The following is an 11,595-nucleotide window of genomic DNA, read 5'->3' as shown; positions in this document are numbered from 1 at the left end:
TCTCGATCTTCTGACCTCGTGATCCGCCCGTCTCGGCCTCCCAAAGTGCTGGGATTACAGGCTTGAGCCACCGCGCCCGGCCTTGGATGTTTATTTTCAAGGAGACTTTTTGCAAAGGTACCTTTGTATGTATGAGAAGACCACTAGAGTTGGTGAAGTCACTTGGATCATTTAGGCTAGCCATTTTACTCTTCTTCTCTAGAGTTGAAGAATGGATGGAAGGCCATGGTTACTGGAGCTGGAAATGCGAGAGTCACCTAGATTTAACCCCTTTGTGAGGAGCAGTAACATTTGAACTAGGACTACCACCAGCCGAGACAACTCAGAGGGGAGGCACCCTCACTCTCTTCCCTCCTTGTGATCTCATTCCCTCACCAGAGGGCGGAGGGCAAAAGAGCTGTATGTTGATAGCCCAAACAGATCACTGCCTGGGGCGGAGAACGGGGTGTTGAAGAGTGGTTTTGGAATAGCACCAGAAGCCAGCTGGTAGAGCCACTCCACTACTTATCTTGATGTTCCACCTAACCAAACTGTGTATATTTCCCTACTTTGCCTACAAGAATACTATAAAAAGCTCTCCTAATGTCTTACTGAAATCTCAGGATGCTGTATTAGCCAGGGTTCCCTAGAGGGACAGAACTAATGGGATATATTTAAGGGAGTTTATTGACTTACATGATCACAAGGTGAAGTCCCATGATAGGCCATCTGCAAGTTGAGAGAGCAAGGAAGCCAGTGATGAATCAGTCTGAGTCCCAAAACCTCAAAAGTAGGGAAGCTGACAGTGCAGCCTTCAGTTTGTGGCTAGTGGCCCAAGAACCCCTGGAAAACCACTGGTGTAAGTCCAAGAGTACGAAAGCTGAAGTATTTGGCGTCTGATGTTCGAGGGCAGGAAGCATCCAGCACAGGAGAAAGATGGAAGCCAGAAGACTGAGCAAGTCTGCTCTTCCATCTTCTCCTGCCTGCTTTATTCTAGCTGGTCTGGCAGCTGATTAGATGGTACCCACCCATATTGAGGGTGGTTCTGCGTTTCCCAGTCCACTGACTCAAATGTTAATCTCCTTTGGCGTCGCCTTCACGGGCACACCCAGGAACAATACTTTGCATCCTTCAATCCAGTCAAGTTGACACTACAGATGCATTAAGCCTACAGAATCCCTTGGATCTGTTGAGGTCCTGTTTGTCGCTGGCTGAGCAGGAACGAGGTCAGCTTTGGTGTCCAGTATTCCTCCTTTCATGCTCTTTTCCTCACCGGCTGCTTCTCTGATGCATTTTATTGTTGTTGTTGTTTGCATTTTAATGTTTTTCAGTTCAGGATGTGATTTACAATTTAGCAGAGATTTACTATGAGGATTATTTTTTTCCCCTCTAGATCTTTATATTGAAAAAATTCAAAGCTTTTAGAGAAGTTGCATGTACAATGAAAACCAGTATTATTTTTCTCATTAACAATAATTTGTTCTGCCAAATCTAGGAAAAGCAGTTTTAAAAAACCAATAGTTTGGAGTTCATTTTTGTAAAATTATTTCTTATTAAATATTGAGTAGGTATAAAAGAATATTTATAAAATATTTATTACCTGTAGCCAATAATGGTGCTACAAGCACTTGTGTACCTGCCAAGTTGGTTTAAGAAATTTTTGGCCGGGTGCAGTGGCCTGTGCCTGTAATCCCATAGTGACAATGCCCAAGCAATTGAAACTGCAATGAGCCATGATTGCACCACTGCAACTCCAGCTTGGGAGACCAAATAAGACCCCTTATTTACCAGAGATTGACTAAAGCAAAAAAGAAGTTGAAGGCTGGGCAGGGTGGCTTGTCCCTGTAATCCCAGAACTTTGGGAGGCCGAGGCTGGCAGATCACTTGAAGTCAGGAGTTCAAGACCAGCCTGGCCAATATGGTGAAACCTCCGTCTCTACTAAATGTTATAAAGAATTAGCTGGGCATGGTGGAGCAGACCTGTAGTCTCAGCTACTTAGGGGGCTGAGGTGGGGACTCTCTTGAGCCTAGGATGCGGAGTTTGCCTTGAGCTGACATCCGGCCACTGCACTCCAGCCTGGGCGAGACTCTGTCTCAAAAATGTCAAAAAAAAAAAAAAAAAAAAGATAAAGCAAAATAGAATGAACCAGATGGTATGGCTGTCTTATAGCGAGCAAGAGTGGGACAAGGTGAGGCAAGATTAGAGAGGTAGACATGCTCTGGAATAAGAGGAAAATCAAGACCTTGATAAGAAGTGGAGGTTTTATTTTAAATAAGATGGAAAGCTATGAAGACTTTCATTAGAGCTTTGAGGCACACATGAGTTTATAAAATAGAAGTTAGACACCTATATATCTATAAAATAATACCTAATTCATGATTTATATAATCCAGTGGACCAGAAGAACAAACATTAAAAAAATCTGTAAACCAATATCCCTTTTTCTGTTTAGAATAATCTCTTAGTATAAAGTTATTAGTAACTTTATGCTAGTTTATTTACAAAATGCCTTTGAGAAGAGACTGAACGTGTTCATACAGTGGATCCACTACTGATTGTCTTTTTAAAAAAATTTCTTTTTAATCTTTTGGCAGACATGTGCATTGCCATTGCGATTTCTCTCCTCATGATTCTGATATGTGCTATGGCTACTTACGGAGCGTACAAGGTAAGCAGCTTGCAGTAAGATGCTGGCCTTTTCCTTGGTCTCTTACATGTGTAATCTGTGCTGCTGTCTATAGTAAGTGAGAAGTGACTTTCCAGTTTTCGGTTAAGAATCTCTGTTTAAATCTCTCGTTTGTATTATGTGGTACTAGGAAAACCAATATTATAGTCCTGGAAATTTTTTTTTTTTTTGGGAAGACAGGATCTCACTCTGTCACATAGGTTGTAATAGAGTGGTGTGATCTTAGCTCACTGCAATCTCCGCCTCCCAAGTTCAAGTGATTCTTCCACCTCAGCCTCCAGAGTAGCTGGGACTATGGGTGTGCGCCACCACACTTTGCTGAGTTTGGTATTTGTTAGTGACGTGATTTCACCATGTTGGGCAGGCTAGTCTCAAACTCCTGACCTCCAGTGATCCACCCACCTCAGCCTCCCAAAATGCTGGGATTACAGGTGTGAGCCACCACACATAGCCAGCCCTGGAAATGTTCACTGAAGCTTCTTTGTTGACTGCTTATATTTGGCATACTGGTTTCCACGATGACATGGGTTAATGAATTCCAATTTTTCCATTTCCTTTCAGATTAATAAAATATTTATTTGAATTTAACAAAATATTGTTTTATAATATTGAACACATTAACTTTCTATTTTCTGTTCTGTTTAGCAACGTGCAGCCTGGATCATCCCATTCTTCTGTTACCAGATCTTTGATTTTGCCCTGAATACCTTGGTTGCAATCACTGTGCTTGTTTATCCAAACTCCATTCAGGAATACATACGGCAACTGGTATGTGGACCTCTTACTGCTCCTTTTCATTAATTCTTTTCATTAGGGAAGCTGGTTAAGTAAGGGATGTAGTTATAGAGATACACAGACATTAATTTCAGGATTTTTAGCTTGCAGCTGAATTACCAATAAGAATTTTTTTTTTTTTTTTTGAGATGGAGTCTTGCTCTTGTTGCCCAGGCTAGAGTGCAAGGATGTGATCTTGGCTCACTGAAACCTCTGCCTCCAGGGTCTCAGCCTCCCACCTAGCTGGGATTATAGGCATGCACCAACATACCTGGCTAATTCTGTATTTTTAGTAGAGATGGAGTTTCACTGTGTGGGTCAGGCTGGTCTCAAACTCCTGACCTCAGGTGATCTACCCATCTCGGCCTCCCAAAGTGCTGGGATTACAGGTGTGAGCCACTGTGTCTGGCCTGATAAGAAAGTTTTGAGGGCCGGGGTTATGATTGGTGGCAGTGATGGTAGTGTTTGATGTGCCTACTTAAATTATAGTCCAGTTACTAATAGTTTTATTTGGTAAAATGTAGTTTTCTCAGTAATCAACAAAGGATAGCTTTTTGCCTCAGCTAGTGTATTGAAAGTGAAACTCTGCTCAAAAACAAACAAACAAAATAATTAGCTGGGAAAGGTGGCACATGCCTGTGATCCTAGCTACTCGGGAGGCTGAGGCAGGAGAATTGCTTGAACGTGGGAGGTGGACGCTGCAGTGAGCCAAGATCACGCCCCTGCACTCCAGCCTGGGCAATAGAGTGAGGCCTCGTCTAAAAAAAAAGAAAAATCAAAAGAGAGTGGAACTCTTCTCTATACTAGCTCCCAAATTTGTTTGACCATAGAATCCCTTTCTCAAGCATCATTTTGGGACTAGTTTATGGTTAAATGTCCTTTTGATCATATGAGTGAATATTTGTGGCAGGGTATTAAGAAGCTTATAATGGTTATGAGGTTGGAATAACTTTATTTTTGAGACAGGGTCTCTGTTACCCAGGCTGGAGTGCAGTGGCGTGATTATGGCTCACTGTAGCATTGACCTCCCAGTCTCATGTGATCCTTCCATCTCACCCTCTTGAGTAGCTGGCACTACAGGCATGCACCACCATGCCCACCTAATTTTTCTTTTTGTATCTTTTGTAGAGATGGGGGTTTCACCATGTTGCCCAGACTTGTCTCAAACTCCTGGACTCAAGTGATCCTCTAGCATTGGCCTCCCAAAGTGCTGGCATTATAGGTCTGACTCACTGTACCAGACCAACTTCACCGTTTTTGTTTGTTTGTTTGTTTTGTGAGACAGAGTAGTCTCACTCTGTCACCCAGGCTGGAGTGCAGTGGTGCGATCTCGGCTCTCTGCAACCTCCGCCTCCCTGGGTTCAAGCCATTCTCTTGCCTCATTCTCCCGAGTAGCTGGGATTACAGGCACCTACTACCATGCCTGGCTAATTTTTTGTATTTTTAGTAGAGATGGGGTCTCACCATCTTTTCCAGGCTAGTTTGAGACTTTTAGCCTCAAGGGATCCACCCTCATCGGCCTCCCAGAGTGCTGGGAATACAGGCGCCCACTACCATGCCCGGTTAATTTTTGTATTTTTTTAGTAGAGGTGGGGTTTTGCCATGTTGACCAGGCTGGTCTCGAACTCCTGACCTCAGGTGATCCGCCCGCCTTGACCTCCCAAAGTGCTGAGATTACAGGCATGAGCCACCATGCCCAGCCTGCAGCCTCAATGTTCTGGGCTCAAGTCATGCTCCCACCTTAGCCTCCCAAGTAGTTTGGACTACAGACATGCACCACCATGCCCGGCTAAATTTGTATTTTTACTAGAGATGGGGTTTGACTATGTTGTCCAGGCTGGTCTCAAACAGCTGTACTCAAGCAATCTGCCTGCCTCAGCCTCCCAAAGTTCTGAAATTATAGGCATGAGCCACTGTGCTTAGCCAAGTTATTTTATTAATAAAAGAATAAAGTTGCATGATCTGATCACAAAGAATGATGATTTTATTTCTTAGATATTTTGTCCCAAGTGAAAGGAGACTGAAAACCATTAGGTGGTGTTCACCCTGGTGAGCAGGAGCCAAGCACATGAGTCTCGGGCCTTCTCCTTGTTCTTCTTCAACATTGGAAACAACTTTGTTTCAGAATATTGTTCATGAGGAATCCAAACACATAGTGTTGAACAGTGAAGAAGAGATAAAAGATGAGATAGCACAGTAGGCCTCCTTCCCATTCACTTGCCTAGGCCAGGGATGTAGGCGTTGATCCTTGCTGTGTGAGTGTTTTGTGGGGAAAGTCCAGCAACTCCCTCTAACCATAGTAGCCGACTTTGATCCTCCTGAGAAGGTTCCCTTTGACCTGGTTGTTAAGCATTTTGGATGGTAGTGCTTATTTTGCCCTGCCCTGGAAGTACTTGCTAGTATAAGAGAATATGCTGTCTTGGGAGAAGTACCATCAACACAAATGCTCTTTGCAAAGAAGCCATCATTTTAGTAGGTTTCTGTCCCTTCCCCTGCATATGCCCTTTAGAATGGTTCAGAACTTTTTTTTTTGAAACATGGTCTGGCTCTGTCGCCCAGGTGGCTGGAGTGCAGTGGCATGATCTCGGCTCACTACAGCCTCCCGCACCAGGACTCAAGTGATTTGCTCACCCCAGCCTCCCAAGTAGCTGAGCTGGGCAACAGAGAGAAACTCCGTTTAAAAAAAAAAAAAGGAATGGTTCAGAACTTGCAGAGAATCCAAATTTCAGAGATCCCTGGATATACAAAATGTCCCTGGATACAGATCACTGACTTCTTTTATATGGTAGGAGGGCAGAGTCAGGCTAGAAATTTTGCATTCGTCCTAAATAATAGCTGTCTGCTTTAATCAGTTGCTTTCTGATAAGCATGTCTGAATTGGTGCCCAAGGAATACTGTCTGGAATGATTAATGAGATTTACTAATGAGGCCCTTTTCTTTTGCAGCCTCCTAATTTTCCCTACAGAGATGATGTCATGTCAGTGAATCCTACCTGTTTGGTCCTTATTATTCTTCTATTTATTAGCATTATCTTGACTTTCAAGGTAAGCATGAAGATTTTACTTATAGTCTAAAAATATTAAGTGTATTCCTGAATGCCAAAGAAGTAAACAAACTTTGGTCAGTTTATTGTCTTTCTTTGGACATCCAAATTGCTTTTTGATTTCCTAAGATTACAATTCCTATGCTGTCTGTATTAGAGGTAAACACTAACCAAAATTCCACAGTTTGATCAAGGAGTCCAAAATATATTTGGACAGAGATAAGTTTACATAATGTTATACATTACATACTATATAATACTGCAAGGTCTGTTACAAGGTCTGTGTAATGAATATTCTTTTGTAATTTTTTGCTAAAAGTGTAGTATTTTCTGAATATTGTTCTATCTCAATCCATTATATGAATATCATTATTTAATAAATTACCTGTTGTTGAACATTGAAACATTTCACTTAAATATATTCACTGCAACCCTGTTAGGTACACTCTTATATTTATTCATTTATCTCAAGATAAATTTCTTTATTTTTTTGTTTTGTATTTTTTATTTTTTGAGACAGAGTCTCACTGTGTTGCCCAGGCTGGAGTACAGTGGTGCAACCTTGGCTAACTGCAAGCTTTGCCTCCCGGGTTCATGGCATTCTCCTTCCTCAGCCTCCCCAGTAGCTGGGACCACAGGCGCCTACCACCAAGCCCGGCTAATTTTTTTGTATTTTTAGTAGAGATGGGGTTTCACCGTGTTACTCAGGATGGTCTCAATCTCCTGACTTCGTGATCTGCAGGAGAATGGTGCGAACCCAGGAGGCGGAGCTTGCAGTGAGCTGAGATCGTGCCACTGTACTCCAACCTGGGCGACAGGGCGAGGCTCCATCTCAAAAAAAAAAAAAAGAAATGTTGGGGTGTTCAGACCCAACACCAGGTCTGCGAAGTCCGGCGGAGTCGAAGGAATGAGACAAGTTAAGTTAAGAGTACATAGGGTGGGTCCAGGGGTCCAATGCCAGTTTGGAGGCTGCAAAGGCCCCGAGCTCTGGGAGCCCACACTATTGGTAATCAAACAAAGAAGCAGGTAGTGAGGACGTGCGGATATGGGGATAGACAGGTCAGGACGTGAGAATAGAAAGGTAGCGTAGCATCAGGCATAGCTGTGATGGTTTAACATATGCTCTGCTACTTGAGATAAGGGAGAACAGATTCTTCTAATTCAAGATACAATCAATTTATGATCTTTGGAGAGCAAGGAGCAAGGGGCCAGTGAGTCTGGACACATTCCAGAGGCTACAAGGGGTTTTATGCCCTGAGTGCTGGGTTCTGTCCAAGCCACAAGGGGTTTTATGCCCTGGACTTAGATTGTAGTGTGATAGGGCAGCCTTCCACCCTTTGGCACAGTTTAGTGTTCCATAGGCCACAAGGGGTTTTAGACCCTGGACCCAGAACATGTTCCAAGACTCTTTTACATTATGTCAGACAAGCCTTGCCTCAGCTCTTCTGCCAACATACATACATACATACATACATACATACATACATAAAATAATGAAAGAAAATCAATTGAGTCTAAATTTCCATCATAAAACGCCATGATTTCAGGTGTCATTCAGTAGTTAAGGATGTGAGTGAATTTTACACACGGATGTTGGTCCTTACTGCCTTGCAGCTCCAGCTCCTCCGTTCTAGCTTCTTGGCTGCTGTTTGACTCCCAGGCCCGTGAGGCTAGGGCTGCCTACCATCCAGGCTGCAGACAGAGCTGGCAGTGCCCCCTGGTGAAAGGCCACAGACTCACATCTCACTCATTGTAGTTTGTCTTTGAAGGGTAGACTCCCTTTTAACTTCTGCATGTTTTTGGTTACTCTCCCATGACTTAAAATTTGTGTGTGAGTAATTTTTCTAGATTTTATAAATCTTACCTGCAGGAAGGTTAGTCTGACCAAGGTAACTCTACCATTACCAGAAACTCAGAAGCTAGAACCTCCCAATTATCTTTAAAAAGACTTTTTAAATCTTTTAAACATTTTCACTTGTACTTATTTGAAATGCCCACATCACATTTTGAGTCAGAGGACCTAGGGTTGGCTTCTGTCAGTATGACTTCTATTTTATTTTATTTATTTATTTTTAAAGGCACAACCATGTTCATCATTACTAGTCATGTAGTCTAAATTAGCAAAACCATAGCAGAATAAAATATAATACTCGTTGATATATTAATACAGATATTAAAAGATATTTTTGAATGCACTTAATTTTTTAAAAATTTTTGTGGGTACATAGTATATGTATTTATGGGGTATATGAGATATTTTGGTACAGTGCAGAATAATCACATCATGGAAAATTGGGTGTCCATCCCCTTAAGCATTTAGTTATACTCTTTTAGTTATTTTTTAGTTATTTATTTTTTTTTGAGACAGAGTGTCGCTCTGTCACCCAGGCTGGAGTGCAGTGGCACGATCCCGGCTCACTGCAAAGTCCGCCTCCCTGGTTCAAGCAATTCTCCTGCCTCAGCCTCCCTAGTAGTTGGGACTACAGGCGCGTGCCATCACGCCTGGCTAATTTTTTGTATTTTTAGTAGAGACAGGGTTTCATCATTTAGCCAGGATGGTCTCAATCTCCTGACTTCGTGATCTTCCCACCTCGGCCTCCCAAAGTGCTGGAATTACAGGTGTGAGCCACCGCACCTTTTACTTATTTTTAAATGTTGTCAATACTACCTTTAGCTTTGTGGTCAGAGCCTTGGTTTTTTTATTTACTAAATAGTGGTAATTAATAAAACATTCTGCAGCCTGACTGAGATAATGGAAGGTGCTTCATTCATTTATTCAGCAAATATTTATTGAGAAGCTCTCACGTGGCAGATTGTGTTCTAGTACTGTGGTTTGGTAGTGAATAAGAAAAATCCTTGCCCTATGGTGCTTTTATAAATTGCAAAACACAAATATTGTCTCATAAATGGGGCCATACTAATTGTTCACATCAATGTCTCCAACATGGGAGAAATGTATATGTGTGTGAGATAAAATTTTATTTTATATATTTTTATTATATATTTTATATAATTTTTTTTCATAGATGAGGGGGTCCTACTATGTTGCCCAGGCTGGTCTCAAACTTTTGGCCTCAAGTAATTCTCCTGCCTCAGCCTCCCCCAGTGCTGGGATTATAAGTGTGAGCCAGTGGGCCCTGGCCAGTGCCTTCATTTTTATATCCCTCCCAGCACTAAACTGATGCGTTGGCACCTAGAGACTCCTTAATTATTAGTTTTTATTTTTATTTTTATTTTTTTCAAGACAGGGTCTTGTTGTGTGGTCCAAGCTGGAGAGAAGTGGCCTGGTGTGATCTTACCTCACTGCCACCTCTGTGTCCCGGGCTCTGGTGATCCTCCCGCCTGGCCAGTAGTAGCTGGTACTGTAGGCACACACCACCACACCTGGCGAATTTTTCCATTTTTATTAGAGATGAGGTTTCGCTATGTCACCCAGGCTAGTCTGGAACTCCTGGGCTCGAGTGATCCCTCTGCCTCCTCCTCCCAAAATGCTGAGATTATAGGCATGAGCCACCTCGAGTAACCAAGACTCAGTAATTGTTAGTTTAGATTAATAGGAGTATGCATGTTTTGGTTTCATACACTGGTTCACTGGATTAGTGCCTCTCATCACCAAAATTTACTCCTACTCTGTGATAAGTGTTATCACCATGATTCTTTGAAGCCCCAAAACAAGACGCTTGTCAGCTTTGCTCTGTCCTAAGAGAGAAAAGGAAGCAGTGCTTACCCCCGAGCTCTGCAGATAGATGATGGGAAGAATCTATCAATGCAAGTTAATTTGGGAAGTACACTAAATAGTTCTTTTTTTTTTTTTTTGAGACAGTCTCACTGTCGCCCAAGGTGGAGTACAGTGATGCAATCTTGGCTCACTTGCAAGCTCCGCCTCAGGGTTAACTCCATTCTCCTGCTTGAGCCTCCCGAGTAGCTGGGACCGTAGGTGCCTACCACCATGCCCGGCTAATTTTTTGTAGAGATGGGGTTTCACCGTGTGAGCCAGGATGGTCTCGATCTCCTGACCTCATGATCCGCCCACCTCGGCCTCCCAAAGTGCTGGCATTACAGGCGTGAGCCACCATGCCCAGCCCACTAAATAGTTCCAATTCAATATTGCAGAAGTGTCAAATAAGAAATAAGGTCAATGAAAGAAGTACCTGGGCTTTTAAAGACAGCAGGCCAAGTTTTTTCCCCTTTTGGAATGTGTAGTAGGTGAATGCATGTGGCCTTGCAAAGGCCCATGAGACTGCCTATTCTGGGCATTCCATACAAATACAATCATCATGCAATATGTTTTTTTGGTTGTGTGTGTTTTCTTTTTTTTTTTTTTTTTGAGACAGAGTCTCACTCTGTCACCCAGGCTGGAGTGCAGTGGCGCAGTCTTGGCTCACTGCAGCCTCTACCTCCCAGGTTCGCTCGAGTCTCCTGCCTCAGCCTGCCACGTAGCTGAGATTACAGGCATGCATCACAATGTCTGGCTAATTTGTGTATTTTTAGTGGAGACGGGATTTCACCATGTTGGCCAGGCTGGTCTCAAACTCTTGGGCTCAAGTGATCCACCCATCTTGGCCTCCCAAAATGCTGGGATTACAGGTGTGAGCCATCGTGCCCAGTCCCATTATTATTATTTTTAATTTATTTATTTATTTTGGAGATGGAGTCTTGCTCTGTCACCCAGGGTGGAGTGCGTGGCACGATCTTGGCTCACTGCAACCTCCGCCTCGCGGGTTCAAGCAATTCTGCCTCAGCCTCCTGCGTAACTGGGACTATAGGCGCATGCTGCCACACGCAGCTAATTTTTTGTATTTTAGTAGAGATGGAGTTTCGCAGTTTTGCTCAGGCTGTTCTCGAACTCCTGAACTCAGGCAATCCACCTGCCTCGGCCTCCCAAAGTGTTAGGATTACAGGCGTGAGCTGCCGTGCCCGGCCCCGGCCCCATTATTTTTGTTGTTGTTAATACCACATTGTATGGATGGTGGCGCATTTTGTCTATCCATTCATCAGCTGACGGACATTTGAGTTGCTTCTACTTTTTGGCTATTATGAATAATGCTGCTGTGAACATTCAAGTTTTTGTGTGGATGTATATTTTCATTTTATTGGGTATATATTATATAT

At 42.9% G+C, this 11,595-nt stretch overlaps 1 protein-coding gene across 3 annotated transcripts in view; it reads left to right on the top strand.

The window, feature by feature from the left end:
* The window catches only part of LAPTM4B (lysosomal protein transmembrane 4 beta), an 85,157-nt gene that overhangs the window by 43,804 nt on the left and 29,758 nt on the right, over positions 1-11,595 (top strand). For all 3 annotated transcript variants that reach the window (XM_011952740.1, XM_011952741.1, XM_011952742.1), the window contains exons 3-5: positions 2,575-2,648; positions 3,312-3,434; positions 6,386-6,484. In XM_011952740.1, the coding sequence (XP_011808130.1) occupies positions 2,575-2,648; positions 3,312-3,434; positions 6,386-6,484 (296 nt within the window). The remainder of the gene's footprint in view (positions 1-2,574; positions 2,649-3,311; positions 3,435-6,385; positions 6,485-11,595) is intronic.

This window comes from Colobus angolensis, unplaced genomic scaffold, assembly GCF_000951035.1.
Source record: "Colobus angolensis palliatus isolate OR3802 unplaced genomic scaffold, Cang.pa_1.0 Scaffold349, whole genome shotgun sequence".
Lineage (NCBI taxonomy): Eukaryota > Metazoa > Chordata > Mammalia > Primates > Cercopithecidae > Colobus > Colobus angolensis.
This window is presented reverse-complemented; position numbering and strand designations above follow the sequence as displayed.